Source organism: Girardinichthys multiradiatus, chromosome 13 (assembly GCF_021462225.1).
Source record: "Girardinichthys multiradiatus isolate DD_20200921_A chromosome 13, DD_fGirMul_XY1, whole genome shotgun sequence".
NCBI classification, from domain to species: Eukaryota; Metazoa; Chordata; class Actinopteri; order Cyprinodontiformes; family Goodeidae; genus Girardinichthys; species Girardinichthys multiradiatus.
The window spans coordinates 36,893,183-36,916,580 of NC_061806.1; the positions used below are offsets into that span (position 1 = coordinate 36,893,183).

At 39.8% G+C, this 23,398-nt stretch overlaps 1 protein-coding gene across 1 annotated transcript; it reads right to left on the reverse strand.

Moving 5' to 3' along the window:
• Positions 1-423: 423 nt before the first annotated feature.
• On the reverse strand, positions 424-21,740 carry LOC124879859. Its single transcript, XM_047384663.1, has 6 exons — positions 21,346-21,740; positions 6,492-6,540; positions 3,835-4,147; positions 1,266-1,320; positions 1,065-1,176; positions 424-976 (listed from the first exon to the last, which is right to left on the reverse strand). Exons 1-6 carry the CDS (start codon positions 21,524-21,526, stop codon positions 943-945), a joined length of 744 nt encoding a protein of 247 aa, XP_047240619.1. The 5' UTR covers positions 21,527-21,740; the 3' UTR covers positions 424-942.
• Positions 21,741-23,398: the final 1,658 nt, after the last annotated feature.

Genomic DNA, 23,398 nt, shown 5'->3' on the forward strand with positions numbered 1-23,398 from the left:
CTGTTCCCTGTTTCTTTGATTACCTGCCTTTTGTTCCCCTCTCTGTGCTCTGTGTATATTAGTTGTTCTGTTTGTTTAGTTCCTGGCTGGTTCCTTGTTTCTATGTCGGTGATGTCTATGCTTCGTTTATGCCACATTTCTATGCTACGTTTCTATGTCTATGCTTTGTTCATGCTTCGTTTATGCTACGCTTAGGATACCTATGCTTCGTTTGGACTATGCTATGCCTTGCTATGAGTACCTGCAGGTTTGCGCAAGTTTTGATCTAGTCCTTGTTTCATCCCTGCAGTGTGTTTTGTTTCCTTTTGGACTTTTATGAATAAACAAGGAAGTAACTATGATGCGGCTACCGAGCTCTTGTCTGCGCTTTGGTCCGACCCACAGTTCTTCCCCGACACAAACAGAGTAAAACAAATGTATTGATCCCTTCTCAAGAAAATAACACAAATTTATTTAGAATATAAATACTACAATACCAGTCAATACAATGAGGCGCACTTTTCAACATTTTTGTTGAGATTTTTAAATGCTGCCAGTAGACGTAAAATAAAACAATTGTCTCTAAACAATTCAGGACATTTGAAAAATGTTATATGAGCTAAGACTTTAAAAAAATAAGACCCAACCACCCTCACCGCTGTGGATGTTGTCAAAAGAACTACACAAATTGTCAGTAAAATTTGTAAAAAAAAAAACAACAACAAACATTTATATAACAGCCGTTTGTATGCATCCATCCATCCATATCTGCTTGTCCTTGCAAGGTTTTCGTGGGGGCTAGTGCCTATCTTCAGTGGTCATTGGGCGAGAGGCAGGGTAAACCCTGGACAGGTCACCAGTCCATCACAGGGTGGAATTTGTGCAAGTATAAAATTTATTTTGGGCTTACAAATTAATTTTATTAACATGTTGGGGTTGTAGATGTATATACTAAACTGTTCTTCAGTTAGAGGAGGTCTGTGTGGAACATAGTTTCCTGAAAAACAGAATAGGTTGTTATTCTACAGCATGTTTAGTGGCATTTTCTAAAAAGATTTGATGTGTTTCATTAAACTGTGTCTTACTTAGCTTCCTTAACATCTTTCAGGTAATTACATATAGGCCTGGGTGCTGTTAGATTTGCTTTCAGATCCACGATGTTCTTTTCCCAGATTTCAGACTCTGCCTTAAAGGCCCCTTAATGATAAAGACAGAGGGCCAGAATTAAGCTGTCGTTCCTGTATTTCATCACATGATGGCAGGTAGGCAGTATGTGTGTGATGTACCTGAGATGCTGTTAGCAGTCTCCTCTAGAGGCGCCAGCTCCTCGTTTTTTATTTTCTGCATCAGAGATTTAGGACCATGAGATATATATATATATAGTTAACATATTGCTTAGTTAAAAAGAAGCTAAGATCACAGTACTTTTCATGAGAAAAACCTTAAATTATTTTTGAAAAATTAGATGATCCATAATAACATTGTTCTTATGATGTGTCAAATCTTTTTTTTTTTTTACAAAAATCACAAAATAATCACATAGAAAACAAAATTATCCATGTGTAAAAAGGCCTAAAACAATGTATCTATTCTTATAATTAGCCTAATGTTAAAAAAACAACTATATTTGAAAATATGCAACCTTCAATTTGAGTTTATGTAGCGAGCGGTAAAAAACAAAGACACATTAAAAATGTGTGTGCTACAGTTAGAGATCACCCTATGCAATACACATAAGATTTTGAATTAATACTTTTCTAATTTGGCAAGAGTGTCTGTGAGGTGAGACAATACATGTTTTCTTAGTTCCTCTACATATTAGGAAAGACAAAAGAACATGCCATTAAGGTAAGGCAGATGTATATTGCTCAGGAAATGGTTACAGGAAAAAACTACTCCTCTAAACTCACCCATATCCATAGTTTTAACAATAATTGAAAATATTAAAACAACTGGACCTGTAACAAACAAGGAAGGATGAGGACCCAAGTTTATCTTTCCACCACACACAGTGAAGCAGATGGTAAGGGCGGTAAAAAAAGAAAATACCCGAAGCTCACTGTTGGAGAACTGTAACAAAGAAAGGTATTTTGTCGTCACCTAGTCTATTTGACTCCATCCCAAATGGTTGCTTGCAAGACATGCTGGGAATTATTTTCCTGCCCTACAATCGCAGGCGTACCTATCTGGAGTTTTCAAAGTTTTACTGGATGGTTTCATCCTTGGTAAGCGGCCTTTTAGGCCATGTTGTTTCACAGTGAATAATGACCCACTCTTACCAGCTTCAGCCAGCATCTTTATAAGATCTTTTGCTTTTATTGTGGGTTTGACAAAATTTGATCCAAAACATGTTCATCTCTGGGACACGGAACGTGCATGCTTCCTGAACGGTATGATGGCTGGACATTTCCTTGGTGTTTGTTTGAGCAGATGAATGTGACACCTTAAGGCACCTTGAAATTAAGCCTAAGGATTAACTAGACTTGTGGAGGTCCACGATTCTTTGGCTGATATCTTGACTGATTTATTCTAATTTGTCCTATGAGGTCACAAAAGAAAGCAGTGCGTTTGAGGTGTTTCCTCAAAAATTATCAACAGGTGTGTTTCCCCCAAGTTAAGACACTGTGAATAAACCTATCGCAATTAAAACAAATCCATTATCAGCCGAGCATTCCTACATGTTTAAGGCTCAGTGTACATAAACCTTTGAGTTTGAAGGAAGTAATAAAAGAAAATTCTCCAAACAAAACGATCCCCCTCATTATTCTGGCATTTTGCAAATAGAAGTTATTTTTATTATCCTAACTTAACTAAAACAGAAAATGTTTAGTCTGATTCAAAGTCATGGCGAGGTAAAAACAAGGTTATGTGCATTTTTATGCTGTCTAAATGTAAATATCTGCCTCCAGCTGCAGGTCTTGTAACGACTACACTAGGTTTCTAAATGTCTACTTGAGGTTTGATTTCAAGTTTGAGTCAAATACCTTTTTTGCTGCTGACAAATAATCTATTTCCCCTTTTTCTCTTTACAGGTGTGGACACTCCCTCCATTTATTTACTTTGTATGCATAACTAACTTTCTCGCTAAGGCTCTTAAATGAATTAAGGTTATGCTTAGTGTACTCAAGGAGTAATACAATCGAGACCAGGTGGGATATGATGGCTGTGTTTTGAGTACACAAATTCTGCTAATGCAGATTAAGGGGCTGCTGCTTGACTTACGGCCAGTATGAAAATGAAGACGTAAGGATGGTGGGGTTAAGCGCGCAACGACATACAGAGGCTACAATCCTCGAAGCAGCCGTCCCGGGTTCGAGTCCCGGACCCGGCGACATTTGCCGAATGTCTCCCCCTATCTCTACCCCTCTTTCCTGTCTGCCTACTATCAAAAAATAAAAATTAAGGCCACTAGTGCCGAAAAAATATTTAAAATGAAGACGAAAGATGGAGACAACACACCATATCAGGAGAGCGGTTTGCGATCCTGTTTCATGAAGGAAGTGGTGACGTTTATTATAGGGCAGCATATGCAAGTCAACTCCACACATCAAGGAAAGAATAAAGAGTGGACTCAGCAAGCTATTATCACAGTGGGACAGATATTATTCAGTGACGCAGTTGACAGTATTTTTGTCTTGCAGCAAAAAGGTTCTGGATTCGAACTGTGGCCTGTGACAGCTGACAGCTCCAACCCAGATCTATTTCTTAAATTCACCTCCTGCCCTAGGGTTTTACTTCTCTCACCTCTGTTTTAGCTTGAATGTTGGTTGAAAAACGCATTTTTTGTCAACATCTTTCTGAAGCAGAGAAACAGGCACATAAACTAGAAAGAAATGTACTTTAAATAAAACATACCAGTTGCTCTTGACAGGTACTGATCTCAGGTGTCTTGCCCTCCAGCTGCGTAGCAAGTTTAGCGAGTTCAGCTTCCAAATCCTTCAAAACTTGTTCCCCCTTTGTTTTTAGGTCCTGCAACGATCTTTTAAAATCTATTTCCTGTTGAAGTTTATTGTAAGCCATTTGTTTGGACTTCGTCAGCTGTTCATTACTCCGCTGTAGAATCTCCATCTCTTTATACTGGCCCATAATAACCATGAGCAGCCCCAGGGTAAGCAGGAGAAAAAATGAGGAGAGGATCTGTAGATTCGACATCAATGCTTCTGGGTTTCTGTGAAGAAAGAAAAAGATAGGTACGGTTAAACGTAGTGGAAACATGACTGTTACCAGTAGTAGAATACCAACACATTTAACGTCTCCGTTTACAGCTGCAAGTCCTTAACACCTTTAGTGTATTGTCCACTTTATTCTAAGCTCTCTTCTGCTCGCCGATCGTCTGCTCTGACAGTCTGGACGTTATAAAAGCGAAAGTGTAGGTGTCACTTCATTCTCTTTCTACATCTGTCCACTCCCTGTTTTCAACCTTTATAAAGTTCTCTGCTGCAGTCATTCGTTACACCTGCTGTGCAACTTTCTACCACACCTGTTGAGGAAACACCATGCAGGAATGAACTTTGACCAATACTCATAGCTGTGCTTTCTCCAGGGTACATAAAGTATTGCACCCTGGTTGAAACAGGAGCAGGTACTTTTACATTTATGCAAATTGTTATGGTTTCTCATGGAACTGCTAACTCGTGGAAAAAGTCTCTAAATCATCTGATGTACGTTTCACAACCAAAAACAGGTTTAAACAAACTGCTTGGTCAGAACAGTAATAATGCATCAAAACCATATTACTATTAATGCTCCTTGTTTAAATAACATCTTTGTTGTGTCTACCAATGAGAACGTTCAATGAAAATGCTCTGATCAACATTTCCAACTCAAAAAACTAACAGTATTTAATTGACTCTTGTGGATTTAATCATCCACTCGAGTGGCACAGGTTAATATGTAATTCCATCCAGTTATTGGAAGCTTAACAGTAAGTAGTGATGTGGAATTTTCTTATCAAAGTGGGTAGAAGTTGACTCATAACAAGAGAAAATCCGGACTTTGTCTTTATAAGTTTTATTCAAAGGCATTCAGCATTTGAATGACTCTGTCACTGAGGTTAGTCAGTGAAACAGAGCCCCGATCAACATTTACACACAGTATTTATACCAAACATGACAGTGTTCTCAACTTCAAAGAGTCTGTGTTTTACGACCCCAGACCCTTCTCGGGTTCAGAGGTGACAAAGTTATCTAGGAACAACCATCTACTCTCCCCGAGGCATCACCCCAACAAATGGCCTTAACCATTAAACGTCTGATAATGGCTTTTACAGCTTACTCCCTAACACAGATGTTCACAGGAGTGAGGTAACCCAAAGGTCACACACTTTGGAACACTTAATAAAAGAATTTCCATCACAGTAGTGATGTTAGTCTTCAACCTGGCTGTTTGCAAAAGGAAGAAGACATTTAAATTATTCCTAAGGGATCGACAGATGCACATACAATACACCATTAATCCATCCAAGATAAATAGCACAGACCAAGGGAACCTCAGATGTCACCTTTCTGAACACGGTTTTCAAGTCCTCCTCCTATTTTTAGGGTTATGTAATGTGACTCCTGGCTGTAGAGTTACACTCGCTCAAAAGCCGAAGACGGGTTTTAGCCTTTGGGGCAGCATTTTCAGAGTCCGTGACTCAAACAAAGGAAAACTTAGAAGGCTGGCTCTGTTGTTGGGGCTGATCTGGAGTCTCTAAACATGATTGTGCAAAGAGTGATTCTTCATAAAATGAAACACATAATGGACAACCCGGAACACTTTCTTCATAAGAAAATGATACAAAAACAGTGTCTTCAGTCTAATTCCTTCAGTTTGTTTGAACTGAACTGAGTAGGATGTTCAGATGTTTAAACGGCTGCTGTTGGCTTTGACTCGACTAGAGGACGAAACCTTAAAATATCCTAAATATTTGGTTAATGAAGGGCTTTAGATTTTAAATTTGCACTGCCAGTACATTTGTCCTTGTTTTTGGTCCTTCGGAGGACTATTCAAGGCATGTTCTCACATTCCAACTAAATGCAACTCTTGTTTTGAGTTTACACGCAAGACAATTACCTTTTGAAAGGTATAATTAAATCTTTTGAATGCATATTGTCTCCTAAATATAATTATAATGTATCCATAGCAACAAAATTAATAGATCAAATTTCTTAAGTGTTTCCATTTTTTTTTTTTTTTAATCAAAGGTGGATTTTAGAGACACCTAAAATAACCAATAGAGAGAAGGAATAAGGCAAGACATTGAATGCAGTTTAAACTGATTTAAGTATTTGTTTCTATTAGTATGGATAGTTATTCAGGATTTTTCAGCTGTTTAATTCAGAAGGGTAGAAAAAGGTCAACGGCTCCTAGTGTGTGATTCCTGTGGGTTTACATTACTCTATGTACAATATTCCTTCTGTTTTGTTAGCGGAGTTAAATAAAAGTTATATTTGTTTCTTACATCACTGAAATCTTTAGTAATCCCTGATAAAAAAGACTGATTATGAATGAATAAAATGTACAGTACTTACTGATATCTTCTTGCAGTAATAGTATTGTTGCACTGAAAGGATCCTGATCCTAGATTGTGAACAAAATAAAAATCCAGTTAGATTTTCTGCTTGGTGAGTTTTCTCAGTATTGTATCTTCCCACCAGCCTGCATGGTCCTGATTTACAGGAGTTTCTGGTTTTACTGCAGCAAAGCATGAGTACATATGCTATAGCTATCAAAGTGTCACAACTCAATGGCTCTTGTTTCAATAGGCTTTTCTGTGAAATCATGCGTGACAATTAATGCAGACCCTTTTTTTTGTAAAAGCTTTAAAAAGGTAAGGTCACACGTATTTTTTTTCCACTACAAAACACTGTGTACGTTGCTAGAGCAAGTCAGATATGGTTCCCCTTGTATTAAATAGTCTAAAGGAGATGCAGTTACCTCTGAGGTACAATGCTGTCTCTTCATTAGTCTATTTCCTAATCTGTCCATTTCAAACAGGGAAAACAAATTTATTGTTTTGTTTACACTTTGCAATACAGTTACAGATATGAATGCCACCCACTTGCTAGTATATTTCCCCAGTTTTAGTATTAACGTTCAACTACTGGGTTAAGATGAGAATTCACCAGCACTTTGGAGACTGTTAAAAATCCTTTTATTGTGTTTTTTTTTAACTAGTCACAGACTGCCACGTTAAGGTTGAGGAAGGACCCAAGTCTTTAATAATAAAAGGAACTTAGTGGGGGAAAAACAGGAAACAGAGCATGTAGCAAACTCAGTGATGTGGAACAGGCGAACAGTAGAATCCCGCTGTGGAAAAATGCAAACAAGGAGCTTAAACACACTGAGGCAGGGTAGGAGAAATGGCAAGGAAACCAGAAGAGCCAATCAGATAATGGGTTGCAGCAGCAGGTTGCAGCTGTGGAGAGGGCGGGGCTCAGCTTTTTCTTCTTCTTTTCTTTTCTTTATTGGTGGATTGCAAACAACTTAAGGCTTCATACAGCTACCTATTGTACAAGAGTGTATACCTCTAGATGTTCCACTATGTAAAAATAAAAATTGGCAAAATAAGGTGAGATCTTTCCATGTAATCCATGCAACATTTAGTAACTGCTCACAGTTAACTCCATAGAAGTTACAATAAATATCCTTATATCCTTCTGTGTAATCCATGCAATAATTATTAAAACACACAGTAGAAGCAGTGAGGAGTGAAACAAGCATGTTCTCATATTCTGGAGCTGAGAGGCTGGAGAGGCCAGTGTGGAGCCACATTTTATCTGCCACATGTGATCTGCCTTATCTTTTGCAAAAATATAAACAAGTATATCCAAAGAAATGATGTATGATGATTTTATATTCTTTCACATGTATTGAATAAAATTAATCTTTGACTAACAAGTTAAAAGAAGTATGATTGAAATGTGGTTAAGAACTGAGAATTAGAGGAAAAAACATTAAGGTTTGACATTTTCAATCAGCTATATATGAAAGAAATATAACATTAATCATTTGTAAAGCATGAATAAAAAGAATGAAGTGATGGTTTTGCAACTGTGTTTTAAAGTGAATGCTGAAAGCTGAAGAATGAAATGTGTAATACTGTGTAAAGTTTAAAACTGAGCAGTTTAGGGAAAGAACTGAGGATGACAAGGAGTGATGAGAGCCAGCTGCATGCTGACAGCGACGGGAGGATGCGACTGCAGACCAGCGTGGCTATTATTGGCATCTCCAAGGCTGAGAAACAGAATCAGTAGGTCAGAATGACCATGACTAAAGTATTGAGCAATAATCAAGAAGCTGAGCTGAAAAGGTTGCGCAATAACTAAGAAGCCTAATAAGGGCCTGACCGGTGAAGGCATCAAGCGCTATAAAAACAATGCTGAGAGCAGAAACGGGGTTGTTTCCTCGCAGAAGACCAGCGAACAAGATCGGACGGAAAAGATAAGCTTGGATGGAAAAGGAACAGAGACACAGCCCCACCGATCGACTGCATTAAAAAGAGGAGCAACCCGTGAGCCCAGAAAGGACTGTGCCTCAAAATTAAGAATCTGATTTCATCTAAAGCCTTTTTATCCAGACAACAGAAGTTAACTTGATTGGTGAACAGCTGATTGCTGTAAGTTTCAGGCTTCTGGAAGTCCTGAATCAACCTCATTTATGTCTCCGGGTTTCCTTAAATTCTTCAGCCTCTGGAAACTACTGTCTTCGGAGACATATAGCAACAAAGATCCTGTTTAACCATCAAAGCCTGGAGCATCAGTACCTGCCACTTAAAGGAAGAAAACTGAAGATTAAGTCGTATTCCCTTCAAGAAACCACTTGTTACCAGAAGAATCTTCTCCATCAGGTGCATGAGCCTCCGTCTTCAAAGCCTCTTCAAACCCACTAGTTTCAGCATCAAGGAAAGACAGGTTGAGTTGATTGATTCATTTATATTATTGAAATTATTTTGTGTTGCCGAATTTAAGCTGTTACTGACCCCTGCAAAAGCATTACTAATTAAAGAAAGCATATAAAATTCTAGTTAAATCGTGGACATTCAATTATTTGAGTCACCGTATTGTTGGTTTTTCATTGGTGGTAAAAAGTCTTGTTGCCTGGTTCTCAGATATTTTAGGAGATTTTTATAGGTTGCCTTAGTCAAGTTGGTTAAAACAGCGCCCTTGGGGCTCGTGCTGAGCTACTAAAATTAACCTAGCCCATATACCAAGAGCCAGTTGTAAATTAGGGAATGAGCAGCCGTGAACAAAAGTGACTGTCAAAGGTGTGGATGACTGTGAGAGGCTACTCGGTCGCCCGGACCTCCAGTTGAAGAAGGGCAAGACTTTTGGATGAAGGCTGTCAGAGGCTAGGCGAGTCATTTCCCGACACCAGCTTAAACAGAACTTTCAGTAAACCTGCTTAGTAAGACCTTTCAGGTTTAGGGAAGTCCGGACCCATTGGATGGAGAGCTGGTTTGAGCAATCCCTTTAGACATGGGGAAGTAGGAGGGAGGGGTTAGCTCATCGGACAACGAAAGGTGGCGCCCGAACAGGGACCCTGACAGAAATAAAGGGGCCCCAGAAGAAGGATGCTCAGCAGAGAGACGTGTCTGCCTGAGCACCCTGGACCGACAGCCTGAAAGGGAGTAAGGTTGTCTGTGACTGATAAGGCCGTCAGTCACAACCCTCGCAGTAACTGCATAAGTGTGCAGGTGAGGATAGGGCTTTATTGAGGGTAGAATGACCATACCCAGACAGTAAAGCTAGTAGCCAAATAGTCTTAATCCATCCCTACTCGAAGGATCCTCGAGAGGCTTTGGAGACGGACAACTTGAGACGACAAAGACATAGCGATGGACGAAGAGAGTGAAACGCAGGAATGGACGGAGCGGGGAGCTGACGGACCACTCCCGTCAACAGAACAACCGACATCAACACAGTTAGAGCTACACTGCATACCTACCGAGGTGCTGTTAGGTGGGGACGGATGTTCAACATGGGTTCCATTGGTAAAGAAAATGTTCTTCAGTTTCAACAAAGAGCAATCGAAAGAAGCACTAGAGAGTGAGCTAACAGATCACCTCCAAAGAGATGATGTATTTTATTGTTCAGAGATAAAATATGGATATAGACTTGTCGTGGTGCCATGCCCCAAGGCAGTCCAGAGGAAGGAAGAAATTGGTCGATGGTTACGGTGGTGGACAGGGTTAATTGAACTATGGGGACTGGGGAAACTGATGTCACTGTACAGTCCATCCGAGAAATATGACCCGATTGTAAAGATGGTTTCTAGTGAGTCTGGACTAAATGGGTACCTCACAAGTCCCAACACCAGAGCCACGGCAAGGTTAAAAGAGTATGAACTGGAGATCAGAAGGATGAGCCAGTTCAAAGAAAGGCTCCGAGCCATCCAAGACAGCGACAAAGTGAGTTTGCTTGAGGAGTGTAGCGAGTCTAGCGGACCGGATCCAAGAAAAGACCACAGACCTCACTTAGAGATACCAACTTATGATTTAGCTGAAGAAACAGAGAGTGAAGAAGAGGGCATCGAGTCAGACCAAGAGCAAGACCAAAGAAAAGCTGAACCCAACCAAGGACCAACTATTACCCCATTCATCACAAAGCCGAAGGATGACATACTTCAATAGATTGCTCTGGCCAGACAAGAACTGCAAGAGACTACCAGGCAGAGAGCCCACTTATCTGCTGCCCTCGAGCGCCATAAGGGAAGCCTCCAACGTATGGCCAACACCTCAAGCCACAGGGAACATGACCCCACACAAAGTAAAGTAAGAGACCTTACCTTCCAGTATGAACAAGAAGCCAAAGACAACAGTGCCAGTAACCAACCCAAAATGACAAGAAAGATGGATTTTGAAGGAAAAGAGCCAAGAAAGGTTAGTCAGAAGTCAGACAGAGTCATGATGAGGAAAGTCCTGGAGCCGATGCCCACAGATGCAAGACGAATTTCCCTGCAAAACCGGACTCGACTCTACCAAGTTATCGGAGACCCCAGTGGCATAGAGGGAGACGGACTGTTAGTTTTCACAAATGATAACTTCAAGATCCATAATACCAAATTCAGGAAGAGGTTAAGAGCCCAGGCTGGGGAAGATTACAAACAAGAGGTTCGAGAGCTGAGGAAACAAGTAAGCCAGAACAAAGCAACCAAAGTGCATCTGACTCTCCCATTGCCGCTTACAAAAAGGGTGAAGACTTGAAAGAGTACAGAGAGAAAATGTGGGTAGCCCTGGAAGATGGACTGAATGCTGCCATCAACCACGGCCTCAGATGGGTAACAATATGCCTAGACGGACTGAGATCGCATAACCTGCCATGGGAGTCGGCAGAAAAAGTAGCCGTTGCAACAGCACACCATGTAGTCAAGAATCTGCTGACAGATGCCTCACTGACCGAAATAGTCATCCCTTAGCCAGCATGAGAGTCGGAGGAAGAGAGAGCTGGCGTTAGTAGAAAGGATGGATGAGAAGAAACCGAAAGATCCTCCTCAATTAGAGATATCAAGAATCAAACAAGGGAGTGAAATCAAACCACACCCTGATGAAAAACGCTACCTGCATAAGAGTGAGACCAACCAAGTGTCCCGCCTGGAGAAAACACCAAGATCAGCAAAGAGAGACGCAGCTGCCCCTTCAACCTCCGTGCTGGTTGTGGAACGTAGCCTAGCTAGTTGCAGCCTGGAAGATCTAAATGAAACAGAGCCGGTTCCAACAAAAGATTTAAAAGCAAAGAAGAAGATAAGACAAAGTCCAGCCCAAGAGGAGATCCTGAGTCCATTTAAAATGGAGCCCTTGAACCCAGAAAGAGAAGATAGTGAAATCAGTTTCTCGGAAGAAGAAGAACCATCAGAACAGGAGACCTCTGGGGCAGAGAGTGATGACAGTGAAAGCCTTTTTTCAATCCCAGTGCAGCCGGCAACCCCTCACAAGCCACTCAAAGTAGGACAGAGAAAAGGGGAAAAGAAAGCAGTGGAAGTGTTTGACTAAATGCTTTATTAATAATTCTGATTTTCTGCCTATCCCTGTCTGTTCTTAATTTTCCTTTTAAACTCCATTAACCTTCCCGTTTTCCTGACTTCCCTCATCCTCTCTCTTTCAGCATCATATTTATAGCACTTCATCAAAACATGATCCACATTTTCTTTTTCTCCACAACCCTCACATTCATTGTTCCTTTTCCCTAGTATAAATAAAGTCATTTAAGTAGGTATGGCCTACTCTCAGTCGAGTCAAAATCATATCTTCCCTTCCGCTTCTTTCTCCATAATTTTTCATTATTACAGATTCTTGAATTCTAGATAGTTTTGTTCTTTTCTCATCTTCATTCCATCTGTTTTGACAAATTTTTGTCTCTTTCCTTTTAATTATTAATTTAGCTTCCCCTTTCCCAAATGGAATCTGAACACCCTTTCATGTGCTAGTACCCAACAAAACTGGATATCTATTCCACACCTAGATAACCGGAATAAACTCTGATGGATTTCCAGAACCAAATCTTTTCTATGGTTTCCTTTTGAGTGAACACTTTCTACTACTGCTTTTGAGTCCGTGCATATCATCACCTTGTCCGGTCTAACTTCTCTTGAATATTCATCCCCTACTTTAACTCTTATTTTCCTGCCTGTAATGGAACTTGCTATCCAATTGTACATTCTCCCACCTGTTCCTATATTTTCCAACTTTATCAGTAAACCTTCCCTCCACATTGAGTCATACACCTTTTCTATGTTACAAAATACTACAGTCATCAATTCTCTCATTTTTAGTGCTTTTTCTATATCATTACTAACTCTTTCGAGCGCATCCATTGTTGACCTACGTGTTCTGAATCAACACAGATAATTACTGAATAGCTGTCTCTGTTCTGTAATAAACACCAGTTTATTTACTAAAATTTTGTCCATCCATTTGCACATGTGGGATGTTAATGCTATTGGTCTGTAATTGTTCGTGTCTGCTGAGTCTTTCCCTAACTTATTAAATGGGAGTATTGTTGCCCTTTTCCTTTTATTTGGAACTATACCTTCTCTCCAAATGTTATTAAAAGTTGTAACACTAAATTTAATGTTACTTCAGGAAGCTTTCGGAACATAGCATAACATAGGTTATCATCTCCTGGAGCTGAGTATCCTGTATCTTTTATTACCGTTTTAATTTTTTTCATACTTATATATCTTCTTGTAATGTCGACAAAGTTATACCTTTCTTCTTGTAAATATCTCTAAATTCTTTGAGTTTTTGTTCTTTTTGGAGCATGTGTGTATTTTCTAGCTGTTCCCCACTGTGCACTGCAACGAACGCCTCACCCAGAGCCTCTTCCTTATCTTACTTAATAACACTATTTCCTGACCTCTAACCAGTGCTGGTATTCTAACTTGACTTCTTTTCTTGCTCATCTTCTTAAACATTGACCATACATATTGTAATTTTATTACTGCTCCTATGGAATAGCAATAATCTCTCCATGTTTTCTTCTTGGCATCATCAATTCTTTTTGAGCCTCTGTCCTTTTGTTCTTATATTCAATAAGATTTTTTCCTGTCACATTTTGTGTAATGTTTTAAAAGCTTTATTTCACTCTTTAATGATTCTACTATAATCCTCATTCCACCATACCATTTTTGCCTTTCCTTAAGTTGTTGTTTTTGGTATACTAAGTTCTCCAGCATTTAGTATACGTTCTGTTACCTGTTTAGTGCATTCATCGATCTTTCCTTTTAATGTTGTCTTTTCATACATTTCACACAAAATTTTCCCATTTTTTTATTTATTTTTTTATTTTTTACCATTTCCTGTCCGGCAGAGTATTGCTCAGAATTGTTGACTGAGTGCCAAGAAATTCCCCAACAGATTTACTTTCACAAGCGGAGCATCACAGCTAATGCTTTAAAGCTCTGCTTGATATTTACAAAAGAAACTTTATTATAAACTTCTTTGGGAATATTTCAATTGTTACGGACACGGAGACTGAAATGAAAAGGAAAACAGAAGCTTGAAAAAGAGAGAGACGGGGTAAAAGGGAAAAAGGGGAGAAAAGGAGGAAAGAGTGGAGGAGAGAAAGAAGGATGAAGAGAAAACAAGATTACACCCTGCTTGCTTATACACCTGCAGCTGTTATTTGTTTTTTTAAACAAAATAGTACACGGTATTTATGAATGTAAAATGTACTTAGTGAGAGGTGCAGCCCAATATAAAATATCTGTGTATCTGTCAACACTTGAAGCTTAACACCTGTGAGTATGGGTGTGGACGCGCTTTGTATACAAGATTTCTCCACAAAAATATGCAATAGGGAGTTTGAGGACCCACCGACCTGCCCTGTGGTCCCCGGGCGGACACTGAGGAGATCCGAGCCACAGACATCCAAAGGCCCCCCAAAGCATAGGAACCCCAGGAGAACCACCACCGGGACTACCGCAACCCCCCCAGAGAAGAGCAGTGGAGAGACCCAGGGGAGCCACCCAGCAGCGACAATGCAGAAGCCCCAGGGAGCCGCAGCGACGAGTCCACAGGCCCCGCCGGCAGCCGTCCACGCCCAAGCAGAGGCCCGACAGAGCCCAGGGGGCCAGGCCCTGGCAAGCAGCCACCGGGAGTGAGCCAGCACACACCAAAGCACCCAGCCCCGGACACCGAGAAGTACACCAGCAGGCAGAGACTCCAACCAACAGCAGGTAGTGTGGCGGGGAGGAAATAGGCCCCCATAAGATGGGGGCGCCTAAGCTGATCCAGGAGAGGGAGCAGTCCAAGATCCAACCTGTCACAAAAAAAAAAAAAAAAAAAAAAAAAAAAAAAAAAACAGGCACTCACAGTCACAATCACCCACTCCCACACTCATGCATACACATAAAATCACTCGCACCCAACGTAAAGACAAACAACAATGGATGTCATACACAGGAGGCTCAGTAGGAAGAGTAGTCGTCTTGCAATCAGAAGGTTGTGGGTTCGATTCCAGCTTCCTCTTGCCATAGGTCAATGTGCCCCTGGGCAAGGCACTTAACCTCAAGTTGCCTACCGATCTGCGTATCGGTGTATGAATGTGTGAGTGTTATTGAGTGAATGTGGCTCTAGTGTAAAGCGCGTTGAGCGGTCTGTATGACTGGAAAAGCTCTATATAAGTTCAGTCCATTTACCATTTACCATTTACACTCATTCACATTCCCCATGCATACTCTATACTCCCAGATCCAGGCGCCGGTAGGGGCAACCAGCCCTCGGACCCAGGAGGTGGTCCCCTTCCCTCCTGGGGCAGAGACAGGCAGACAGCGCCGGCACTGCCCGGCCCCCGCCCCGATCCCAGTCCCCAACAACCCCCATCCACCTCCGGAAAGGGGGCTATGTACAAAAAGGGGTCTACATGGCCCAAACCTGCCCGCCAACCAGAGTCGCCCCAGGACGGAGCAGTCCTGAACCCCCAATGAGCTCCGATCCCAACCCCATGATCCTCCCACCATGAACCCCAGCATGAACCTCCCCACAGGGACACCCCCAACAAGGACACCGATATCGAACACATGCCCCCGAACCCAAACGCCACGAATCCCCTCCCCCACAAGGGAACACCCCCACAGGTGAACTCCATAGCCGAGAGGCCGATGAAGCCACACCCACCCAGCGCAAGCTCCACACTCAGCACCCCTGCCGCACCCTGCTCCCCCACCACACAGCAAGCCGCAACAGCAAGGCAAGGGCCTTGCGCAACACCACCCCCTCCCACCAGCGCAACAGGGCAGACCCCACCAAAATTTTCCCATTTAGTTTTATTTAAGCACCATTTTGTTAATATGAATTAACCTTGTCTAAATAAATGATCTTTAATAATTGTGCTTACTGGAAAATGACCAGTTCCTCGCATAGATATTCCTTCACAACCCGCTCACATGAACTAATACCCGAAGTAGAGACTAATAAGATGAAGTCATGACATTGTACCTTTATTTATGTCAATTCTTGTTCCCTGGCCACCAGTAAACATTCATCCATCATTTATTTCACTACTCTGCCATTATTGTCTGCCTGTCTGCTTTCTCATAGGCTGTTATGTGCATTTAAGTCACCACAACAAACTTCTCTCCAGAAATACTCGGATGATTCTGCAGTTGTGGGGTGGATCAGAGATGGACAAGAAGCTGAGTACAGGAAGGTGGTGGACCGCTTTGTGGCATGGTGTGGAAACAATCATCTCATTTTGAACGTGACTAAAACAAAGGAGATGATTGTAGATTTTAAGAGAAACAGGAATAAGTCAAAAACTATTTCTATCATGGGAGAAGAAGTGGAGGTGGTGGAGGAGTATAAATACCTCGGTGTTCACCTGGACAACAGACTAGAGTGGAGATGCAACTGTGAAGCCATCTACAAGAAGGGACAGAGCAGACTGTACTTCTTGAGGAAGCTTAGGTCCTTTGGTATTTGCAGCAAGATGCTGCATATCTTCTATAAGTCTGTTGTGGAAAGTGTGATCTCTTCTGCCATCATCTGCTGGGGAAGCAGCATCAGAGCCAGGGACTTAAAAAAGCTCAACAAGCTGATAAAGAAGGCTGGTTCTGTTCTGGGGACTCCTCTGGAACCTCTGGAGATCATTGTGGAAAGACGGATTCTTCATAAAATGAAGAACATTATGGAGAACCCTGAGCATCCTCTTCATGAGACTGTCCTACAACAACAGAGTGTCTTCAGTCAGAGGCTTCTTCAGATCTGCTGTAAGACGGAGCGCTACAGGAGATCCTTCCTCCTTCCTGCCCACAGCCATCAGCATCTACAACGGCTCTTTGAGGAAACCTTCATAATATGAGCTATAACAACATTTAATTTCCCTTTGGGATTAATAAAGTATTTTTGAATTGAATTGAATTCTATGTTTTCTGACTGAACTGTATCCTGGAATTGTAAAATCTTGGTTTCACCAAGTCTCTTGAACACAAATAACCTCTAGAGCCATTTTCTAATTAATTCAAATATGTTTTCAGTTCTTGTCCATTTGCTGTTAGACTTCTAGCATTCCACGGAAGTGTATGGATAATCATAATTAATAATTGAGTCCTTTTCTCCTTTGAACTCGGAAGGATTTGGACTTGACGTTTTTTTTTTTTTTTTTAGTTCTTTTTATTATTAAACAAGCAGAATACAAAAACTTGTAGAGGTACAAAGAACGTTGCAACATAGGTATAAAAAGAAACAGAACATGGGGCTAAGACTAAAAACAAACACAAACAGTAAGGCAACTGAATAGAAATAGAGCAAGATTTAAAACAAAAGAAAGATAGAGATATTGGCAGTTACTTTTTTTGCATAAACGGATTTCAAATATTTCAGTGATGTGTAATACAGTTTAAATTGGTTAAGAAAAAAATCAAAACAAGGAGTAGAACCTTTCCATTTACAGCAGTGTATATGATATTTAACAAGCAAGAAAACAATATTTACCATGTCAGATATTTGACAATCAAGGTCATCAACATAGTATAATATGTGGTTGATGGTTATCTCTGGGATGTCTTCGATTTTAAGGGACAACCAGTTTTTAATGTCTCTCCATAGTTTAAAAGAAAAAGGACAGGAAAAAAAGAGATGATCAAGGGATTCTTCTGGACATTCACAAAAGGCACAACAAGTTAAATCAAATTTAAATCTTTTGTGCAAAACTTCTGCCACTGGGTAAATATTGTGAGAGATTTTGAAATGAGTCTCTTTAACCTTAGGTGATATCGGCCATTTCACATACTTGGAGAACGCCTTCTCAATTAAAGACAATTTTATTGTTACCAATATATTATTATTGTAATCATTAAATAATTCGGATTTGAAGGCAGTCACAAGCATAACATTATTGCATTTTCTATCAGTCTCACTATATTCTCCAATTTTCAGTTTGAGTAAAGATGAAGTAATACTTGAATATCTTAAGGTGTTTTGGATGAGATGGATCAGAGCTACAGGAATAGCTTTGCATACTTTTAGATACTCATTGCAAGTACAGTTCAGATTAAATTTTTTGGTAAAATCTCTATGATTTAACAAGACACCATTACTATCCATTAAGTCAGTTATAAACAGAATGCCTTTTTCATACCAGTCAGTTTTAAAAATAGATTTTATATTTATTAGTATTGATCTGTTATGCACTACGGATCCATGTGGGGTAAAACTGTGGGTAAATATCATTTTCCAAAAATGTAAAACTTGTTTATGAAAATTAGACAGTGAAATAGGAATCTTTGTTAATTCAAAATCACATTTGAGCAGGAAATCCAAGCCACCAAGGAATTTAAATAAAGATTTAGGGATATGAAACCACATTGAGTTGAAATGAGACAAATAAGTCTTCAGCCAATTTATTCTAAATGATCCAATCAGAGCCTCAAAATCTAAGGGTCTAATTCCTCCCTTATCATAGTCTTTAATAAGATGAGATTATCGTAGATAGTGAGTTTTGTTCCTCCAAATAAATAAATAAATTATTGAATTGGCTTTCTTAATATTTTTGTCAGAGATGAAAGTAGAATGGCATAGATAAATTAATTTGGACACTCCTTCAGCTTTGGATAGAAGGGTTTGTCCAAAAATAGTCAGATCTCTAGTTAACCAATGGTTCAAGGATCTCTTCATATCATCCAAGCATCTTCCAGTGTTTTCCTCCTCTCTTCTAATAGTATTTTTTGAAAACAATATTCCCAGATATTTAACTTCAGACTTAACTGTTATGGAGGCAACAGACTCGACAGAGCTGGAATGGATCGGCAGAAGTTCAAATTTATTAATATTAAGAGACAGACCAGACGCTCCGGAAAACATTAAAATGGATTTTAGCACGATGTCTACCATAGTTATATCTCTGAGAAAAATTGTTGTATTGTCCGCAAATTGAATTCCTTATCAAAGATTTTAATACCATGCAAGTTAGAATTTTTCATAATTACTAAGGAAAGCATTTGAGTTGTTAATAAAAATAATTTAGGTGAAATCAGCCCTGCCTGATTCCTCTTGACATAGAGAAACTAGGGGTCATACTCATTCCCAGGGAAACTGAGCTACTTATGTCATTATAAAATAATCTGATTATATTACAAAATTTCTCCCCAAAGCCAAAATATTTTAAGGTTTTTATTATAAAGCAGTGTTCCAGTGAGTCAAAAGCCTTAAAGAAATTCAATAATAAAACAAAACTGTCACTATCAATAAAGCTACGATAATCAATCATATCAATAATCAGTCTAGTATGATGATGGATATTTCTTCCCTTTAAAAATGCTAATTGGCACTCATTAATAATCTTTCCTAATCCACTGTTTAAGCGATTGGCATAAACAAGAGCTAAAACTTTGTAATCTGTACATAAAAGAGTGATGGGTCTCCAATTGTCTAGTAATAAAGGATCTTTGTTGGCTTTGGGGATCAGAATAATCAGACCTCGTTTCATGGTGGGAGAGAGGCTATTGTTTGAAATGCATTCCAGCAGGGTCTCAAATAATAGTTTTCGTAAAATCTTTCCAGAAGAAAATATAAAATTCAGTGGTTAACCCATCTAGGCCTGGAGATTTACCCTTTGCCATTTGCTGTATTGCTACGTCAAGCTCTCCGATTCTTAAGTCATCTTCCATAAGATTTCTAAAATCAAGATTAATTTTTTCAATAGATTCCTGAATTTCATCAAAAAAAGACTGGCAATTGGATTCCGAATACTTAGAACAATAAAGATCATTATAAAAATTTCTAATTGCTGTATATATTAAAACCGGGTCTTTAGTGACACTACCATTAATGATTAGTTTCCCAATCTTCTTTTTGGACTGTCTCTGCCTCTCTAAACTGAAAAAATATGAAGAGTTCTTTTCGCCGTCCTCAATCCAGCAATCTCTGGAGCGAATGAAAGCCCCCCTTGTTTTGTCCAGAAGAACATCGTCTAGTTGAGATTTGAAAACATCCAGCTGACCCAGCTCTTCTTACGATAAAAAGATTTTGAACATAGAAAATTAATATTGCCAGTAAGTTGGGATTGTTTCTGTCTCCTCAGCTTTGAAGCAAGTTTGCCTGTCTTTATTGCAGTTATCCTAACATTAAATTTAAACCACTCCCACCTACTTAAGGGAGACAAATCCATTACTGAAATATCCTTAATGAGGTTCAGAACTTCTGAACAGAAAGTTTTATTATTCAGCAGATTACTATTAAACTTCCAAGCAAAGTTTGAAGACGATTTAGATTTATTCAGAGAGAAACAAAGTAACTGAACAATGATCTGTAAGAGGAGCTGCTGAGATTTCACAACTTGAAATATTATTTACCAGATTATCAGGGATTAACCAGTAATCTAGCATAGAACATTGGCCATTTCCGGAAGGACTGAACCAGGAGTATTGTCTGGTATTAGGATTTCTAATTCTCCAGCAGTCTGTCAAATTTGTATTAGAAATTAAGTTTACAAAAATACTGTTATAATTATGGTGCTGCCCATGAGAGGGGAGACGATCAATCGATCCATCTGGAGTTACATTAAAATCTCCTCCCAAAATAACCTGATCAGAAGAATATTTTATTTTCCATTGTTTTATCATCACTACAAGGTCAGCAAAAAATATACTATTCATTGCTTTATTATTATATCCATAGACACACACCAAAATTATCTTATTTCCATCAATCTCCACTATTACAGTTACCCAGTGGCCATTTGCATCACTGATATGCTCCAACAAAGAACCTGGGAATTTATAAAACACAATCATAACCCCAGCTGAATGCGACGTACCATGACTAAAATAAATTGGATCACCCCATTGAAGTGTCAAGAATTTAGCCTCTTCACTTGATGAATGAGTTTCTTGCAGAAAACAACAATTTACCTTTTGCTCCTTGCAATAAAGAAAAATAGCCTTACGTTTAACAATATTTTTTAAACCCCTAGTATTAAGTGAAAGTAATGACAACATGAAATAAACACAGTAGTTTTGCATCCCGAATTGAATGATCACGGCTCTGGGATGGTTGTTGGCCGAAGCGGCATCGGCTTTTCCCCAGTCTGTGAACGCTGTCGACCGTATCACGCAGCTGATCCACTGAGACAGGAATAATCCTAGTGAGGATCCCGATCATGGATTCCCGTAGGTTCTCGTCGTCTTTCTCAGGCAGACCGGTCACCCTCAGGTTCCAACGTCTCTGGTAACGAGTGTGGTCTTCACAGGAAATCCTCAGCACTGTGTTTTCTTTTTTGAGAAGGTTAACTGAAGCTTGAAGCTCTGAAATGGCTGTCTTATTAACCTCAATGGCGACAGTATTAGCTTCGATACGTTTTTCAATGCTTTTCAAAATTATAGTCTGATTATCCATCTTTGTGTTAAGTTCTCCTATCGCACGAAGAATGGCATTAGCTGTGTCCTCCTTACCTTCAGGCTCCTGTAGCTTCATTTTCTTCTTGCTTTTGTTCTTAATAGGTGTGTGATCCCAGTTCACTTTCTGTTCTTTACAAGAAGGATCAGACGTGACCCCAACCAACTCAATTTCTTCAATAATGCCTTTGTCGCAAGCCTCTTGAAGAGCCAGCCGATTGTAATCATGGTCTGACATGCTAGCCTCCGTAGATAAACTCCCAGATGGCAAAAAGAACAAAAAGGCTGAAAAAGTTTCAAAAAGTTATTAAACTAAGAACAAAAAAAAGCCTAAGACGCTTTAAAACGGGGCTAAAGCACACAAATTGGATTAAATCTAGGCTAAACTTTAACTGCATGCGGAGAGCCTGCAAAAACAACACCTCTCACTCCGCCATTTTGGGACCTCCCCGATTTGGACTTGAAGTGTGCAACCCCGCTGCCTGCCTTGCAGCCACACCCCCTGCCGCCATGACACGTGACGAAAACAAATACTGAGCATTGAGCATGCGCGATGTATGCTCGTACCTACCCTCTTTCGTTTTTTGTATTTAATCGTCTAATATAACATAAATTAAATTAAATTGAAAATGTAGCATTATGAGCAGGCAAAGTAGTAAAAAACAAAGAACGGCGCTCACTAAGACTTGAGCCCCATCAGGCACGGAGCCGTTCAAAAGAATCGATTTATTCATGAACGTCACATCTCTAATTTCCTCTCCACAGTTTCCACCTGATGTAGATGCCATGGAGCTACATTCAGTGTACAGTTTATGCAATCCGCCAAAAGTTAAAGCTCCTACCGCCATCTTCCTCTTACGTCCGCTCAACGCAAGTGACGGAGTCTCTGAGAACCGCAACCTGGGCAACCCAGTCTCCAGGTCAGGGCGCGCAGCTAAAGGAGGGAGAACTAATTAACCAGACAGAGGAACCTAAGGAAAAATCTAACAGAACTAGTATAGGAGAAAATCTAGTCGCTAAAGATGAAACCATCAGAGAGATTATGCTGTGTGTGAATGTTACATCTAGTAAAACATGCAGAAACTTTGGCAAACATCTTGCAGGCTACCTGGAAAGCAAATACAGTGTGTACTATATTTTAGAGTTCTGAGACATATTAAGCTTAGCTGATTTTGTCAAAACTACAGAACCATGTGTGAATGAGAGGGAAACAGGTAGAACAGTAAAGCTGCCAGGAGCAGAGGTACAGAAAGAGGGGGAGTTAAAGAACCTGGGGTCAACCGTCCAAAACTACATGAGGTGCAATGGAGGTGAAGAAGAGTACAGGTGGAGTATTTCCATGGAAGTAATTAAGAAGGATTGTTGGCGTGACAGAAAGGGATACGAGAGATGAGGTGGCATGGAGCCTGATGATAGCGCCCCCAAAAGGAGGTGATGAAAAACCAAGAAGAAAGGGTATTTTCAAAGTTATATTCCAAATGAAAAAGAAAAGCACTTAGAGTGTGGAAATCTGCTTTAGTTTTCACAGATTTGAATTTGATGTGACTGGTAATTCATACACAACACAATGAAACAGGAATCATTTGAGTTGTATAAATAACAATGACAAAAAATAATTAAAACCAGTTTCAAAACACTGTTTAACTGCAGAAAGCATGAAGCTTTAGTAAGAGTAATGTTGTATTTTAGCTTTTTATGTGTAATAGGTCTGTTCTTACATTTTAGACTACAACAACCCCACCCATCCTCCCACAAAAAAGTTGGAGCATTATTAAAAACAAGTGATGTCTGTTGATACCTAACTTTATGATCTTAAGCTAAAACTCACTCCATGAAAGAGCAAAGATATTTAGAGGATTTCCTGTCAGATTACAAATCTGTGAGAAAAATCACTGGACTAAAAATATGGAAGGGATTTGCTTATTTCTCAATCTGCAGAGTGGCATGAAACCATTCAAGCAATCTGGAGGTATTTCTGGAAGCAAGTATAAGCTGGACATTTTATGCTTGCTAATAGAAACATGATCAAGGGATAAATCTGGGAAACCTTTTTGAGGCTCTGCATTACAGAGTTACGTTCACAAACTTACCTGTGCAGAGCAGAAGAAGG